The following is a 19,208-nucleotide window of genomic DNA, read 5'->3' on the forward strand; positions in this document are numbered from 1 at the left end:
CACAGAAACACCTGTCTGTTCCCTGAACTATTGAATATCCTATAACTATTGCTTTTCTTATCTTGTTCCTGTCACCCCTGTCTGTACCCGTACTAAGCCACCCGTAGTGCCATGGACTTGAATCTGGCTTTACTCCCACAGGAACCATTCCATCACCAGTCTTCAGATCTGCATACCAAAAAGAGAGCAAGAGGTTCTCAATGGACTCCTGCAATACTACCACCTGGTCCTCCTTTTCTGCCTGGCAGTCACTCATTCCCTCTCCATCTGCATATCTTAATCTGCAGGATGACCACCTCACAGCCTCGCAAATGCACTGTGATGATATCAGCTGACGCTCAAATTCCAAAACCCAGAGTTCAGGCTTCTCAAGCTGATGATACTTCCTGGATATGTAGTTATCCATGTATATGGGAAGCATCCTGGACTTCCCATATGTCACAGAATGTGTATTCGACAGGACTGAGATGCCCTGCCAGACCTGAGATGTCCTGCCAGGCCTCCATTGTTTAAACACTTAGCTAAATCTACTAGAAATAAATTTAAGGACTCAACTGCTTGATTTCATTTAAGTTATGGGTTGGTTAAATTAGATATTTACCTGTAACTTGACCCTGCCACCCTTTCTTGTGATGTGACATGTCCCTCCTTCACATTTACTGCGACGTCACTTTCTCAAATTCCCTTGGTGTTTGTTTTATGTGCTTCGCTAATTCTGCTGCCGCTGTTCTGTTCAAACCTCAAGACTCTCCCATGGTTCTGTTCGGTTTGAACCAACATGTTCATAATAATAGGAGAATCTATGAAGATGTGTGAGACAAATAAACTTGCCGAAGAGGTGTTTCATGCCCTCTTCCCAGCTCATACAGACCTGTAGCTGCAGAGAAAAATTAAATCAGCTTATTTTGATATATGGTGCGGAATCTTGATGCCTTTGAAAATATTTGTCCTTCAATGACAAATGCTGGTCGTATCCCCGATGGCCTGTGAGACCCACCTGCCTGCACAATCTTCCCTGAGGCGGCCAATTAAAGAGGCAGCTTTAGAAGGCTGGCAGCCCTGCCAGCTGAGGTGGGTATAGCTCAGTCAACAAGGAGAGTGAGTGCGTGGATGCATCAAAATGGAAAGGGTGCATGCATCAAAACGGAGGCATGCATGAAATTTAAAAATAAGGGTGCAGAAACTGGTGGGCCCCTGGGAGCCAAAGGGAAACCCCTCTAGTGGATTTCTTTGGGCTGTGGCCCTTTCCTAACTTTACTGCCTGCAGCCCCGTCAATTTTAAAAAATTCATTCATGGGATGTGGGCTTCGCTGGCTGGGCTAGCATTTATTGCCCATCCCTAGTTGCCCTTGAGAAGGTGGTGGTGAGCTGCCTTCCTGAACCGCTGCAGCCCATGTGGTGTAGGTATACCCACAGTACTATTAGGAAGGGAGTTCCAGGACTTTGACCCAGCGACACTGAAGGAACGGCAATATATTTCCAAGTCAAGATGGTGAGTGACTCGGAGGGGAACTTCCAGGTGGTGGTGTTCCTATCTATGTGCTGCCCTTGTCCTTCTAGATGGTAGTGGTCATGGGTTTGGAAGGTGCTGTCGAAGGAGCCTTGGTGAATTCTTGCAGTGCATCTTGTAGATGGTACACTGCTGCTACTGTGCATTGGTGGTGGAGGGAGTGAATGTTTGTGGATGTGGTGCCAATCAAGTGGGCTGCTCTGTCCTGGATGGTGTCAAGCTTCTTGAGTGTTGTGGGAGCTGCACTCATCCAGGCAAGTGAGGAGTATTCCATCACATTCCTGACTTTTGCCTTGTAGATAGTGGACAGGCTTTGGGGAGTCAGGAGGTGGTTTACTCGTTGCACAATTCCTAGCCTTTGACCTGCTCTTGTAGCCACAGTATTTATATGGCTAGTCCAGTTCAGTTTCTGGTCAATGGTAACCCCCAGGATGTTGATAGTGGGGGATTCAGTGATGGTACTGCCATTGAACATCAAGGAGCGATGGTTGGATTCTCTCTTGTTGGAGGTGGTCATTGCCTGACACTTGTGTGGTGCGAATGTTACTTGCCACTTGTCAGCCCAAGCCTGGATATTGTTCAGGTCTTGCTGCACTTGGACATAGACTGGTTCAGTATTTGAGAAGTCATGAATGGTGCTAAACATTGTGCAATCATCAGTGAACATCCCCATTTCTGACCTTATAATGGAAGGAAGGTCATTGATGAAGATGGTTGGGTCGAGGACACTACCCTGAGGAACTCCTGCAGTGATTTCCTGGAGCTGATATGATTGACCTCCACAACCACAACCATCTTCCTTTGTGCTAGGTATGACTCCAACCAGTGGAGACTTTTCCCCCTGACTCCCATTGATTCCAGTTTTGTTAGGGCTCCTTGATGTCACACTTGGTCAAATGCTGCCTTGATGTTAAGGGCAGTCGCTCTCACCTCACCTCGGGAGTTCAGCCCTTTTGTCCATGTTTGAACCAAGGCTGCAATGAGGTCAGGAGCTGACTTGCCCTGGCGGAACCCAAACTGGGCATCAGGTTATTAAGCAGGCTATTGCTAAGCAAATGCCGCTTGATAACACTGTTGCTGATCCCTTCCATTATTTTACTGATGAAGGAGAGTAGACTGAAGGGGCGGTAATTGGCCGGCTTGGATTTGTCCTGCTTTTTGTGTACAGGACATACCTGGACAATTTTCCACATAGCTGGGTAGATGCCAGTGTTGTAGCTGTAATGGAACAGCTTGGCTAGGGGCGCGGCAAGTTCTGAAGTGCAAGTCTTCAGTACTATTGCCAAAGTATTGTCAGGGCCCATAGCCTTTGCAGTATCCAGTGCCTTCAGTCATTTCTTGATATCACGTGGAGTGAATTGAATTTGCTGAAGACTGGCATCTGTGATGCTGGGGACCTCCGGAGAAGTCTGAGATAGATTATCCACTCGGCACTTCTGGCTGAAGATTGCAGCAAATGCTTCAGCCTTATCTTTTGCACTGATGTGCTGTGATCCTCCATCATTGAGGATGGGGATATTTGTGGATCCTCCTCCTCCAGTGAGTTGTTTAATTGCCCACCACCATTCACAACTGGATGTGGCAGGACTGCAGAGCTTAGATCTGATCCGTTGGTTGTGGGATTGCTTAGCCCTGTCTATCACTTGCTGCTTATGCTGTTTGGCATGCAAGTAGACCTGTGTTACAGCTTCACCAGGTTGACACCTCATTTTTAGGTATACCTGGTGCTGCTCCTGCCATGCCCTCCTGCACTCTTCATTGAATCGGGATTGATCCCCTGGCTTGATGGTAATGGTAGAGTGGGGGATATGCCAGGCCATGAGGTTACAGATTGTGTTATAGTACAATTCTGTTGCTGCTGATGACCTCATGGTTGCCCAGTCTTGCGTTGCTAGATCTGTTCAAAATCTGCCCCATTTAGCACGGTGGTAGTGCCACACAACACAATGGAGGGTATCCCAGTGTGAAGGTGGGACTTCGTCTCCACAATGACTGTGCAGTGGTCACTCCTACCGATACTATCATGGACAGATGCATCTGCGACAGGCAGGTTGGTGAGGATGAGGTCAAGTATGTTTTTCCCTCTTGTTGGTTCCCTCACCACCTGCTGCAGACCCAGTCTAGCAGCTATGTCATTTAGGACTCGGTCAGCTCGGTCAGTAGTGGTGCTACCTAGCCACACTTGGTGATGGACATTGAAGTCCTCCACCCAGAGTACATTCTGCGCCTTTGCCACCCTCAGTGCTTCCTCCAAGTGGTGTTCAACATGGTGGAGCGTGGTACGTGGTAATCAGCAAGAGGTTTCCTTGCCCATGTTTGACTTGATGCCACGAGACCTCGTGAGGTCCAGAGTCAATGTTGAGGACTACCAGGGCAACTCCCTCCCAACTGTATATCACTGTGCCACCATCCCTGGTGGGCCTGTCCTGTCGGTGGGAAAGGACATACTTAGGGATGGTGATGGTGGTATCTGGGACATTATCTGTAAGGTATGATTCTGTGAGGATGACTATGTCAGGCTGTTGCTTGACTAGTCTGTGAGACAGCTCTCCCAATTTTGGCACTAGCCCCCAGAAGTTAGGGAGGAGGACTTTGCAGGGTCGACTGGACCGTCGTTGTTTCCGGTGCCTAGATCAATGCAGGTTGGTCAATCCAGTTTCATTCCTTTTTTGTGACTTGGTCACGGTCTTTTACAACTGAGTGGCTTGCTAGGCCAGTTCAGAGGCCATGTAAGAGTCAGCCACATTGCTGTGGGTCTGGAGTCACGTGTAGGCCAGACCAGGTAAGGACAGCAGATTTCCTTCCCTAAAGGGTATTAGTGAACCAGATGGGTTTTTACAACAATTGTTTCATGGTCATCATCAGGCTCTTAATTCCAGATTTTTATTGAATTCAAATTCCACCATCTGCCGTGGCAGGATTCGAACCTGGGCAAGCATTACCCTGGGTCTCTGGATTGCTAGTCCAGCGACGATACCACTACATCATTGCCTCCCCCCATCAATGTGGCATAATGCCTCCAGCTCTGATGGCCCACAGGCCTCTGCTGGGAGGGAGCCTCCACTGGGCTGCGGGGCTCACACTAAGCAGGAGGCTCTCACTCGCAGGGAAGATCCATGCGGATTCCTCCTCGTCCCCCTAATTAACCTCATAATTAATATTTATTGTCGTACCTGCCATTCCCGGTGGGTATCCACTTCTAATACTTGCCCACCTCCGACTAGATTGCCAGGAGGTGGGAATGCATTAGGCCCTTGACCTGACATTGACCTTTACTATTCACCTGCTGTTTCCACCTCCAAACTCACCTTGTGGGTCTCATAAGATTCTGCCCATGGAGTGCAAACAGAAGCTCTTTTTTGTTTTGAGAGTGCAGTAGCAGATCCCCAATATTATCAGCATAAAATGTGAATGCCTGACTAACTACCATGCCTGATAGTTCTTCAAGGTCACACCAATCACATGCTTTATGTGATACTGCATGAAAGAAAGTTGTATTGACTTGACGGAGTGAACGGGTTTCAACAAGAAACAGATAATTTTATTACAGAGAGCTTTTCAGGTGCTACATGTTCGATCAAGACTCGCCACAGGAAGCCGCACCCGCTAGATTGCCCTCGCTTAGGGCTCATTGGTCGAAGCCTTCTGGAACATCATGTGACCCCTGATAGACAGCAGGAGAGGCTATACCCAAAGTTACTTCATTTCCTCCCCCTTTAGTTTTTTTTAACAATTTCTATTTACAGGGAAACATTGAATATCCAACAACGTATACGTATATACAACTTCAGATGATTAAAGATCAAGTCTCTGCGGTTCTCTCCTGATACGACTAAAGCAACTTAGCTTTACTGTCGAATCGCGACACAACTACGAGAACACTGACTTGTTAGAAGCAAAACTATATTTATTCAAGTATGCTTGGGAGTAGGCTGCTCAGGACACCACACGTGGTTCCTAGTCAGTCTAACACCCTGAACAGAGAATCCAGTGTCGTTTATACAGCTCATAACAGGAAATCCATACCATATAAGGTTCGTACATCAAGAAATCACAGTTATGTCATGGTTAGCACGATCAAAGGGAGAACGCAGTAATACAATTACAGGCAGATGGTACATTTCACAATAAGACAGGAGACAGTTTAACTACAACTATCTTAGATAAAGATTACATAAATTACCATATCAGCACATTTAATCAGGACACCATTGTTTCGTTTAGCACATAACAGGATGCAGTTGTAACCACAAACTTTTCAAAGATACTCCTCGTAATTAGTTTACACTGCTTGATTAGTAAAGATTACATAAATTACCATACTACAATATGATCACTTTTAGACCATTTAACCCATTAGACAATTTAGCTGACTAATGCTTTATTCCACATTACCACAAGAGGTTCCTCAACAGGATCTGGAACTGCAGCATGAGACACATCATTAGAAAGTCGCAGTTCTGGGTTTGGCAGCTCTACAGAGACACCGGGCATGTCTATTCTAGGTCGAACTGTCACCTCAGGAATTGACATTTCGACATTAATCACAGGTGGAATAGTTGGTTGTTGGAATGTCTCTCTAACAAACGTATGATCTATGTACTTACGGATGATTCTTCTTCCACTTGTACTTGAAAAGATTATGGACCAGTTTTTGACAATGGTTCCAGGAACCCAACAAGGTCCACTTCCAAAATTTTGCACAAATACTGTGCCACCTACACTGAATGTGTGAGCTTTACTGTGCACGTCTTGATTCAATTTTTGATTACTCTGATTCCACTCTACCTTCCTCTCTAAATTTGGAAACACCAGCCTTAATTGTGTACATAAGCGGCATTTCATCAATAATTCAGACAGTGTTCAACCCGTAGTCAAATGAGGCATTGTATGATAACTGAGAAGAAAGTGGAGATTCTAGAGTACCTTCTGATAAACTTTCATACCAGACTTGAAAGTTTGTACAGCTTTCTTGGCTAAACCATTCGATGAGGATGGCAAGGGGCTGTTTTAATTTGTCTGATTCGTGAATTTCTGAAACTGTGCTGGTAAAGGCTGTACCGTTATCAGAAATGACAATTTCAGATAGGCTATGTATGCTAAAACAGTGATGCAGCTTCTTGATAGTTGTGCTCGATGTTGGTGATTTGACTTTGTATATATCCATCAATTTAGAATGTGCATCTACGATCAACAAAAACATGGTACCTAAGAATGGCCCTACATAATCGATATGTAGTCTAACCCAGAGTCGACAAGGCCACTCCCAGGGATGTAGGAGAGCTGAAACAGGCAACTCCTGTTGTTGCTGACAATGAAGACAGCGTTTGACCATGCTTTCAATATCACTGTCATTGCTTTGCCACACAAGCATATTCATCTTTGATATGTCTGGATGTGCACTGTGAAGCTCTGTCAAGAGTGGTTCCCTACCTTGCGATGGGACGACATCTCTTGAACCCCACAACAGAATTCCATCTTGACAGCTTAACTCTGTGTTTCTGGTATGGAGTGGTCTCAAATCTTCAGATACGGGTGAATTTGACCATCCTTGCAAAACAAAGTCTTTGACTTTTGACAATATTGGATCTCTTTTCATCTAATTTCTAATTTGCTTTGTGCACACAGGCGAAGAATCCAAAAAATTCAGTAATAGCACAACTTCTTGTAGAATAGGAACATGTACAATGCTATCTGGTAACGGGAGACGACTGTGTGTGTCTACATTTGCAATGTGTAAACCAGAGCAGTACGTAAACGTATACTCATATGCAGATAATATCAGAGCCCAATTATGCATTCTTGCTGAGCCTATTGGTGGAATGGCCTCATCTTCACTGAATAAACCCATTAATGGCTTATGGTCCGACACAATGGTGAAATGTCGTTCATGGAGGTACTGGTGGAATATCTTCACTCTGAATACCACACACAACCTGTCCTTTTCTAGTTGGGAATAACCCTTCTTGGCTGTGGAGGGGGTTCCCTGAGACATAGCCAATGGGCCTTTCTAATCTTTTTTCCGCTCTTTGTGATAACACTGCTCCTACACTATAAGGAGGCATCACATGTTAATGCCAACTCTTTTGATGAGTCGTAGTGTACCAATAAACACAATGAATGCAAGTTTGTTTACTTTCGCAAAGGCTTCTTCCTGTTGTGAATTCCATGACCAACGGTGATTCTTTTTTAACAACAAGTATAAGTGTGCTAACATAATTGATAAGTTAGGCAAGAAGTGGCTATAGTAGTAGACCATATCCATCAAGGACTTAAGTTCGGTTATATTGGATGGTGAGGGTGCATTCTTTATTACCCGAACTTTCTCTTCTACCGGATGCAAACCCATGGCGTCCACCCCATGACCCAGGTAAGTAACTTCTGGTGCTTGAAATGTGCATTTTTCCTTCTTTAACTGTACTCTGGCTTCCATGAACCTTCTTAACACCGCCTCCAGGTTGGCCAAGTGTTCAATCTCAGTTGACCCTGTGATCAGAACATCATCTCGGTATACTACCACTTGGGGAAGCCCTTGCAAAAGACTCTCCATTGTTCTTTGGAAGATTGCACATGCAGATGATACACCAAAGGGTAGGCGAGTGTACTGATAAAGACCTTTGTCAGTGTTTATAGTCACGTCTTCTTTCAACATGCTATCCAGTTCTAATTGTTGGTAAGCATAGCTCATATCCAATTTTTACAGGCCTTGCCTCCAGCCAGCTTTGCATATAAGTCATCTATCCTTGGAATGGGATACTTGTCTAGTTTTGCTGCCTTATTCATGGTCAATTTATAGTCCCCACAAATGTGTATGGTTTGGTCAGGCTTAACCACTGGAACTATGGGTGTTGCCCATTCTGAGAATTGGACAGGTTGGATGACGCCCAGCTTTTCTAACCCGCGCAGTTTTGCATCCACCTTCTCCTTCAATGCATAAGGCACAGGCTGGCCTTAAAGAAACATGGTGCCACCTGAGGATCCACATATATCTTGGCCTGCTTGCCTTTTAACTTCCGTTCTGAAATACCATGCCGTATTTCCTTAGCGTTTCAGGAACTCCTCAGACCGGTCAAGCTTGATCTTCTGTAATCAGTCTCAGCCTAAAAGACTGGGTCCTTCTCCTTTCACTCTTATCACAAGCAGCTGAGCTGTCTGTTACCTGTAAGACACTGGCACTGTGGCGATGCCCTTTACCTGAATAGATTCTCCAGTGTATGTCTTTAGTTTAGCACTTGTCCACTCCAGGTTTACTAGCTTCCTACCTTCGTTAAGGTATTTGAAAGTGTGCTCTCCCACCACCGTAGTTGAGGCACCCGCATCCACCTCCATTATTAGTGGCTTCTCATTAACTTGGATTGTGACAGTGATAAGTTCAGTTTTTACAGCAGTGACGTTATACAGGGAATAAATGTCAGTGTCAGCAGCTTCAGGTTCTGCAGTACTCTTTAATTCAATCATGTTGGTTTGCTGCTTTACAGGCTGTTTCGATTTTGCCCTGAATTGCCTTACTACGAGACCTTTCTTATGACATTTATGGTATTCCGCCTCCTTAAATTTACAGGTGTCTGGTCTGTGGTCACTCCACATCTATACCAACTTAATCTTGGAGTTGCTGCTGAAGTGTTTTTACTAGGCCTTTCCATGTTTCTAACAGCAGACATTGCATCTTGCTTCGATGCTGTGGGTCTGGTATTTGCACCACGTTCGACGGTAGGTTCCTGCCCCACATGAAGGACAGGGCCGTGTTGTATGTGCTGCAAAACCTGGCAGTCTCTCACAGCACTTTCCATGGCGAGGGAGATTCCTAGCACGCACTTAAAGTCGATGTTGACCTCGGTGAGTAAACGGCAGTATACAGTGTCGTCATGAACTCCACAAACTAATCAGTCCCGCAGCATATCTTTTAACATGTCCCTGAAGTTGTAGTGTTCTATCAACTGCTTTAGATTTGCTACATAGGTTGTGGTGGACTCTCCAAGGGCCCTAACTCTGGAATTAAACTTAAAATGCTGCATTACTACGGATGGCTTCAGCTGGAAGTGTTTTCACAAGGTCCACCAATTCATTGTAGGACTTAGAATTGGGTGCACTCAGAGCCGTCAAGCTGCGAATGAGATTGTATGTCTTATTGACACATGCACTCAACAGGATGGCTTTCTGCTTTTCCTTCGCGGTAATTTCATTCGCTATGATATAAAACCTGAGGCGCTCTACATACTGGCTCCAGTCTTCCATAGTTGCATCATAAGGATTGATTCTGCCAAAGAGTGGCATGACTGGTGAGTAGTCTTCCCTCTTTTTTAAGATTCGATATACTCACGTTAACCAAGCGAGGTGCAGCATCAGAGCTGTTTTACCCTCGTCGCCAAACGTAATGACTTGATGGACCAGACAGGTTTCAACAAGAGACAGATAAATTTTATTACAGAGAGCATTTCAGATGCTACATGTTCGATCAGGACTCTCATCAAGAAGCCCCATCCCCACGCAACCCACCACCCCCCCACCCCGGATTATCCGCACTTAGGGCTCATTGATCAGAGCCACCTGGAACATCACATGACCCCTGATAGACAGCAGGAGAGGCTATACCCGAAGTTACTACAAAAATATGCCAAGGATGGTTAAGAATCAGTTCTTTCTGTTTTGCTGCATCCAGCAAGAGGCCACCAGCCACTTTGAGAGGCTCTGACTCACCTACTTTACAGTGACTATGGAACCTATCCTGTCTTATGATCTCTGGCAGTGATGGAGCAAATGCTGTGCCATCTACAAGGCCAACTGTGGCAACTGTACAACATGGAGCGGTGCATGCAAGAACAGTAACAATTAGCTTGGCCTGAGACTTGGTGCCATTCCTGTAGGAATACTACCATACTGACCTGTGTGATGATACCATGGAGTGGAAAAGAGGACAACCTCACGCACAAAGTCTCATGCTGGGTCAGATGCTGGTTTGCTCTGCCTCTTGTCTACAGACTTATGTAAACACCTAAATCCCTCTTCTTTAACTTATTGATGTATAGAAGTAGTTAAATAACTGAAATAATAATCCCGAGGCCTACGCTAAAAAGCCAGAATTATAAATTCAAATTTCACCATGGCAGTTGGGGAATTTGATTCCAGTTTTTAAATAAATAAATCTGAAAATAAGACGCTAACATCAGATAACAAATCTGACCAAATGGATTGTCATAAAAATCCATTGGGTTCACTAATGCTCTTTAGGGATGGATACCTGGCCTAGCTTACATGTATCTTCAGTCCTACATCAACACGATTGGCTCCTTACTGCCCTCTGAAGTGGCCAGCAAGTCAGTCAGTTGTATCACACTGTTAGCAGTTCAAGAAAGCAGCCCACCACCAACTTCTCAGGGCAACTATAGGTAATAAATTCTACCAGCTTGCTGAAAAAAATGTTTTAAAAAAAATACCTACCTCTTGGGACTGAAGGGTTGAGCACTCCCCACAACCAAATCTCTATAATGACACTTCCTATTAATGTCCCTACTGTTTTCTACCTCCATCACTCTAGTCCTTCCTAGACATGCACCTCAAAAAATTATGCAAATCAGTTTGTTAGAGTTGAGTGCTATTAGTAGTTGATCATTCGGGCAGGATTTGCACCAGTTCTTAACCACTTAGAGCTGACTTTGATTGTAGACAGAATACTTTTTTAGCCTTTTCTTGCATATAAATTTTCTAAACTTTATTTCTAACAGATTGTAGAAGCAGCATATGAACCAGTACCAGAAGGAGTCTATTCTCACAAAGTATTAGAGACTATCAAAAGGTAAGAACATAAGAAAGGAGTAGCTCATTCTTCCCTTCGAGCCTGCTCCACCATTTGAAATGATCATGGATGATCTTTTACCTCAGTTACACCTTCCTATCCCTATCCAATTCCTTCGTATCCAGAAATCTATTAATCTTTGTCTTGAATATATGCAATAACTGAGCATCCACAGCCCTCTGGGGTAGAGAATTTCAAAGAGCCATAACTCTCTGAGTAAAACAAATTCTCCTTATCTCAATTCTAAATGGCCAACCCCTTATTCTGAAACGGTGACCCCTAGTCCTAGACTTCCCAGCTCAGGGAAACATCCATCCAGCATCTACCTTATCAATAATTTTCTATGTTTCAATGAGGTCATCTATCATTCTTCAAAATTCAAAGGAATGTAGGCCCAGTCTACTCAACCTTTCCTAATAGGACAATCCCCTTATCCCTAGAATCAATCTAGTGAACTTCTGTCACACGTCTCCAAGACAAGTATATTTTTCCTAAGGCAAGGAGTCCAAAATTGTACACCGTATATTCCAGGTGTGGTCTCAACAAGGCTCTGTACAATTTCAGGAAGACTTCTTCACTCTTATACACCAAACCTTTGTAATAAATTCCAACATATCATTTGTTTCCTAATTGTTGTACCTGCATGTTAACTTTCTGTGGTTCATGTACAAAGATATCCAGGCCCCTCTGAGTGTGGAGTAATGAGAGCTTATTGTCAAGTTCTTATTAAAAGAGAATTCTTGAATCATACTGAATTTTTGTCAATAAAATCACAAACCCTCAAGGCTGCATGCACTAGAAAAAAAAGCATTAAAAATTGATAAAATTGCTTTTAAATTGTGTTTAAAAAGCAACCTAATTGACTACTGTACAGTGATTCTTTATCCATTATTGATAGAGAGATAAAGTATACTTGTGGAATGAGATTGTTGAGTTAGAAGAAGCAATCACTCTCATAGTAAATTAATACCTATCAAGGAAAAGTCTTAATAAATATTCTCACTAGAAATCAACTAGGAGTCACTTATTTTCCCTCTCAGTAAAAGATGTGTGCCATAAGTCTAAAGCATATATGTTCAAAAATTCCATTGTAGACTAGGGATAAATGGCTCTTATTTTATATTGTACCAATAAGGTTATAATGTCATAAGTTTTAATATATGACAAGCATATGTAGGTAAAAGTACTCCCCTTCAGCAGCTATGCTACATCAAGGATATTCAAAGAGGTATTTTCAATGCTAACAGTCCACTAAATTTTGGTGGCTGCTCCTTTTTCTGTACCTATTCAAGAGAATAAACTTATCAACATTTTGCATAATTTTTGGAGAACTATTTTTGTCAATTTAGGAGAAAACTTGTGCTTCTGCTATGCAGGCAGCTCAAGAAACAGAAGTTTCACAGAGGTGCTCATTTTTATATTAGAATTTTTCTACTATGTGATCTATTTAACTTAGTTTATCAGACTGTTCATAACCATAGGCTCAATACTAAAGATTTAAGGGTTTTTCTTGACCTCTGGAGATGAGGTGACTGATGTTAACTATTGGCGGACATCACTGGACTGAACAAGCCATCAACCCACTGTCATCAGTGAGAGACTGGAATTTTTTGGTTCTTATTTGAATCTCATTAGCAAGCTACCTACATGTTTTTGTAATGATGGGCAAGTCATTGAATTTAAGGGCCTGATTTTCATTGTGTCTAATGCCTATTTAAAGTGTACTTTTGTCACTTGAAGCAAGTGTCATTTTAGTCTGTTGAAGTTCTAATTTGAAGATTTGGGTAAAAGATCTCATTCAAGAGCTTCAATGTTCACTGATGCAGCAATAGCGCTTTTGGTGGTGTAGATTGGGGGCTCACCAACAGATCTACCCAGGCAGAAGCTGCAGCAGACTTGGAGGGAGATGGCAGAGAATGTAAAGGTCAGATGCATCACCCGAAGGATATGGTGCAGTGCTGCAGTGCTTAATCATCTTGCTGGGGCAACAAGGTTGAGAATGATGGCTTGTATCTCTATTCCTCAGCAAAGATTCTTCCACAGCACTACCCCCCCACCCCCTTCTCTAGTCTAGGCACTTCCACTTTCATTTCACCTGCTTCTACTCCAATCACCAACCCATTCAGGCCTATCCTTTAAGAACATGTAGTTATGGGATTGTTGAAAAAATCCATCTGGTCACTAATGCCCTTCATAGAAGACAACCTGCTGTCCTCAGTCGATCTGATATCTATGTGACTTCAGACCATTTGCAATGTAGCTAAGTCTTAACTGGCATCTGAAATGTCTTAGAAAGCCCCTGGGTTCCATCTAAGCACTATGAGGAAGCATAATAAGGTTAAAACTGGACAGAGCACTCAACCATGCTAGTCATCTGATTCAGACATCACAAAGAAACATCTAGCCCAGTCAACCCTCTTCTGAGGATCTATGCCAAAATTGGGAGAGCTTTTGTATGGACTAATCAAACAACAGCCTGACTTCTTCATACTCACATAATAATACCTTACAGCCAAGGTCCAGACCTCTCCATCGCCATCCCTGTATACATCCTGTTCAGTCAGCAGGTCAGACTCACCAGAAGTGGCAGTACAGTGGTAGTCATGGGGGAGTGGCCCTGAGAATCTTCAACACTCGCTCCAGACGCCATATAGCCTCATGGATAAGGATCTTCCTGCTGATTACCACCTTGCGCCCTCCCTCAGCTGTTGAATCAATACTCCTCCATGTTAAAAACCACTTAGAAGAAGTGCTGATGGTAGCAAGAGCACAGAATGTGCTCTGGAGCGGGAGACTTCAATGTTGATCAGCAAGAGTGGCTCAGTAGCACCATAACCGACTGCTCTTGCTGAGTCCAGAAGGACATATCTGCCAGATTGGGCCTGCAGCAGATGGTGAGAGAACCAGCATGAGGGAAAACCTATTTGACCTCATTTTCATCAATCTACCTGTTGCAGATGCATCTATTCATGACAGCCACAGCCCTGGCACCTCCCCAACAAAGTGAAGAAATTGCCCAAGTATCACCTAGCCACAAAAGGTAGGGCAAATCCAATCTTGCTAATTATATCCCATTAGCCTACTCTCAATCATCAGCAAAGCAAAGGAATGGGCCATCGACAATGCTATTGAGTGACACTTGCTCACTGTACCCAGTTTGGGTTGTTACAAGATCCAAACTTAAAGTTGGGCGGAGGCCGGGAATTCTAGGTTTCTAAAGGCCTCGGGAGTTTCATGCATGCGCAGACTGGGAGCAGTCAGCGCATGCGCAATCTGGCGTTTTGCAGTTCTTTGGGCCGAGAACAGGCTCAGTGCTCTGTGCAAAAACTAAATGGTGTGAAAACCCTGATCATGTGACCTGTGAGCAGACCACCATATTGGAGCAGAATCCCAGGAAGAGGGAACAAGGAGACGTCCCAAGGAAAGGCCCCAAAGGAAGGCCCAGACAGGGGACAAGGAAATGTCCCAGTTAAGAAAGAAAGGGAGGAGCATAGAAAGAGGCCCTAACAGAAAAAGGGCTACAGTTGGCAGAATTTAAGTAATGGGAACTCAGGAGAAGCCCTGAAGATCTAAGAAGGCAGTAGAATGTTGGTGACTCAAGGGCTGGCTGTTGGGGTGAAGGTACCCCTTTGGAGCAGTAGTATCCAGTAGTATTCAGCACAGCCGAAGAGCTGAAGTTGTGCTTGAGAGTTGATGTTGGAATGCAGACTTGGGAATCCAGGGGAACAGAGCCTTGGGAGATGAGATTTAAACCCTGCTAAGTGGGCCATTGTTGAGGCCGCCCAGGTTGGAGTGACATTTGGAGAAAATTCCAAGGCGAGATCTTCAAAGGTGAACACTGGAATCCCTTGTGAGAGAGACAGAGTTTTAATGAGATTGGTTGACTCAGTGTTTATTCCTCAACATCTAGGCAAGCGGTATTCTGTACTCCAGATACTGGAGTCACGTTTCTTTTAATAAATAGCTATCAAATCAAGCCTCGGGTTCTAAATCAATAAAATTTAGTCATATAGAAATATGCATATCATGCCCTGTAATAGACAGTGTTCTGTTATATAAGTTCTGTTGCAACACAAGAGAGAATCTGAGATGTTTTGACTGGGCACTGAGATCAAGAGAGAATGTGGAACAGAGATTGCTGCATAAGATGGAGGGAATCCATCTTATGGGATCTGAGAGAGAAAGGCTAGAGCTGGTGTATGGGAATGGACTGGGCAGCATTTATTGTGAGGAAAGGATAAAGGATTGACTACACAGAAGTCAAACGTCTAAGGATGAATTTTTGTCAGGCTTGTGTCTACTGCCACGAAGTAGAATCAAAGAATAATTATAACACAGGAGGCCATTCAGCCCATTATGTCCATGCCAGCTCTTTGCAAGAGCAACTTAGCTCTTCCAGTTCACCTGTCCTTTCTCTGTTGCCCTGCAAACTTTATATGTTCAGGTGCTTACTCAATTCCCTTTTGAAATCCTAGATTAAACCTGCCTCCACCAGACTCACGGGTAGTGCATTTCAAAGCCTAACCATTCACTGTTTAAAAAAGTACTTCCTCATGTCACCTTTGGTTCTTCTGCAATTCATCTTATATCAGTGTCCTCTGATTCTCAACCATTCTGCCAATGGGAACAGTTTCTCTGTGTTAAAATGTGTCAATTTACACTTCTCTACATTAAATTTAATCTGCTATGTGTCCGCCCGTTCCATTGGCCTGTCTATGTCCTCTTGAAGTCTATCACTATGCTCCTCACAGTTCACAATACTTTGAAATCTTGTGTTATCTGCAAATTTTGAAACTGTGCCCTGTACATCCAAGTCTAGATCATTAATATATTTCAAGAAAAGCAGTTGTCTTAGTACCAACCCTGGGAAACCCTGCTGCCTACCTTCCTCTAGTCCGATAAACAACTATTTACTACTATTCTCTCTTTCCTGTCACTCAACCAGCTGCATATCCATGCTGTCTCTTTTATTCCAAAGCCTCACTTTTCTGGCAAGCCTGTTATGTGGCACTTTATCAAAATGCCTTTTGTAAGTCCATGTATACCACATCGACCGCATTATCCTCATAAGCCCTTCTATTACTTTGTCAGAAACTGAATCAAATTAGTTAAACTCAATTTGCCTTTAACAAATCCATGCTGACTTTCCTTAATTAATACACATTTGCCCAAATGACCGTTAATTTTGCTCTGCATTATTGTTTCTAAGAGCTTTCCCACCCCCACCACCCAGATTAACCTGACTGGCTTGTAGTTGTTGGGTTTATCCTTACGCTCTTTCCTTATACCCTTTTTTGAAAAAGGATTTAGCATGTGCAATTCTTTAGTCCTCTGGCACCACCCCTGTATCTAAGGAAGATTAGAAGATTATGGCCAATGCCTCTGCAATTTTCTCTCTTACTTCCCTCAGTATCCTTGGCTGCATCCTACCCAATCCTGGTGACTTACCAATTTGAAGTACAGCCAATCATTTTAATACATCCTCTTTATCAATTTTTAGCCCATCCAATGCCTTAACTACATCCCCTTTCACTATGACTTCCTTTGGGAAATTACGAAATTATTTTAATGGAGCAAGTTTTGAGTGAACCAAGCAACTGATATGAGAGGTTATTCAATTGTAATTGAAATTGTGGTTATTAAATATGGAAGTACATCTCAATATAAAGAACATGGCCCTGAAAATCTGCAATTAAAGATTTCAATGCTTTTGGATGGGTGGAGACTTGTGGCGCTGGAAAATGGGGTGGGACCCAATTATTCTGAGTCTGTCCTATTTGATATTGTGCTCCAATTTTCTCCGGATTAGGAGGTGCAGCTGTTATATCTTTTTACACCCTGATGTTAGAAATGGAGGCAGGACCGGCAGCTGCTGTCACAGGTGAAATTACCACTGCTGCCTCTGGTGTCAGCAGTGCATTGTATACTTGCAAAAGATAGGTATAAAACCTTTTCAGCATTGGAAGTGGAGCCCATAGTTGCTTTTAGACAGGTTTCATGCTCTGGAACATCAAAGAAATGCAGATTTTGCCACTTTTAAATTGTCCTTGCTAGGTAATGTTATTAGGTTATGCTAATATATTATCACGTTATTCAACTTTTTTCTTAGAATTTTGAAAATATACTCAGCATCCATACAGAATGTTTATGATTTTAACTACAGTGTATCATGTGATACTGGAATGTACATAATATGTATGTAGGCATATGTGTGTATACAAATGAATACACAACCTTAAAAATCATTGCATTTTTATTTAGAAACTGAATTTCATTTTGATTTTGTTATATAAATTAATCAATTCCTACAGGTGTTTGACCTCTGATTCAGAAGCACGACCAGATGTTGTAGAAGTAAGTGCGATGATTTCAGATATTATGATGAAATACATGGATAACTTATGCACAATGCAGATAACTATGGAGAAGAAGCTTGATCGGGAGAGAAGGCGCACACAGAGATACTTCATGGAAGCTAACAGAAATGTAATGACTTACCACCACCAGATCTCCATGATATCACATGTAAGCATCATAATCTTCTTTGTTGCAATGTTATGGAAGTTGTAGTCTGCTACAGTCTGTGCAGAATCAGAAAAATATTCAGTCATGACCTCTTTTTGTATGAAGCCTGTCTTTTCATTGCCTTTTATATTCTGGGCATCATTTTTTTGTCACTGAACTTAAACCTGAAAAATAACCATTTAGATGCGAGTCACGTTGAAATACAATAGTATTAATTATTTTGTGGGACATTTCATGGCTGCAAACAAATATAAGCTCACACGGTGAGGTCCAATCAGGTTGTTACAGTACTTCTAAATTTTTTAGTTGATTTAATAGTTCAATTCATGTTTTAATATTTGTTCAGTAATAGAGCTTGCAAGATATTTATGGAAGTAACCCGCCGTGTTAATGTAATGACTTGATGGACCATATAGGTTTCAACAAGAAACAGATAAACATTATTACAGAGAGCTTTTCAGATGCTACATGCTCAATCAGGACCCTCGTCAGGAAGCCATGCTTCCCAGATTACCCATGCTTAGGTCTCATTAGTCGGAGCCTCCACGAACATCACAGGACCCCTGATAGACAGCAGGAGAGGCTCTATCCAAAGTTACTACATTTCCTCCCCCTTTAGTTTTTTAAAATTTCTATTGATAGAGAACATTTGCATTTCCAACAATTACACATATACAACTTCAGGTAATTAAACATTAAGGGCGGGATTTTCCGCACCCGCTTGCCACCAGGATCTCCCGGTCCCACCGCAAGTCAATGGACTTCTGGCTGGGGCGCCATCTCGCCCGCGGTGGGTCCCGCCCACGACGGGGCTGGAAAATCCCAGCCTAAGTCTCTGAGGTATTTTCCTTATTCGGTTAGAGCAGTGTAGCTGTACCATTTGATGTTCCTCCACAGGATCGACATGATCAGGAACTGCAGCACAAGATACCTCATTAGAAAATGACAGTTCAGGGTTAGGTAACTCTACAGAGAGATCAGGCATGTCTATAGGTCATTCTGTCTCCACAGGAATTGATGGTTCAACATTAATCACAGGCGGAATAGTTTGTTGTTGGAATGTCTCTCTATCATGCATATGGTCCACATGTTTACAAACAATTCTGTCTTCCACTTCCTCCTGGAAGGGATCTGTCTCTGTGACAATGGTTACATGCCGACGCTATTACCTCAGCCTGAAGATGGACGGACTCCTCCATCGTGCCTTGCAATCTGAGGAGTGCAGTGGACATCCCTTCCTGATGCTCCCCAGTTTGCCTTTGCAGCTCCAACAGCTGTGACATGACCGAGTCCAGAGGGTCATTATCTGACTCGGACTCAACAGGTTCCTGGCCTCCATCAGTCCTCTGAATGCCGGGGGTATGGCAAGTCCTTGCCACC

General features: G+C 43.3%; 1 protein-coding gene across 1 annotated transcript in view; it reads left to right on the forward strand.

Moving 5' to 3' along the window:
- Nucleotides 1–19,208, forward strand: part of nek10 (NIMA-related kinase 10) — a 348,724-nt gene that overhangs the window by 181,592 nt on the left and 147,924 nt on the right. Inside the window, exons 22-23 of the mRNA XM_078535698.1 lie at nt 11,233–11,303; nt 17,615–17,828. Of these exons, the coding sequence (XP_078391824.1) occupies nt 11,233–11,303; nt 17,615–17,828 (285 nt within the window). The remainder of the gene's footprint in view (nt 1–11,232; nt 11,304–17,614; nt 17,829–19,208) is intronic.

Source organism: Cetorhinus maximus, chromosome 3 (assembly GCF_964194155.1).
Source record: "Cetorhinus maximus chromosome 3, sCetMax3.hap1.1, whole genome shotgun sequence".
NCBI classification, from domain to species: domain Eukaryota; kingdom Metazoa; phylum Chordata; class Chondrichthyes; order Lamniformes; family Cetorhinidae; genus Cetorhinus; species Cetorhinus maximus.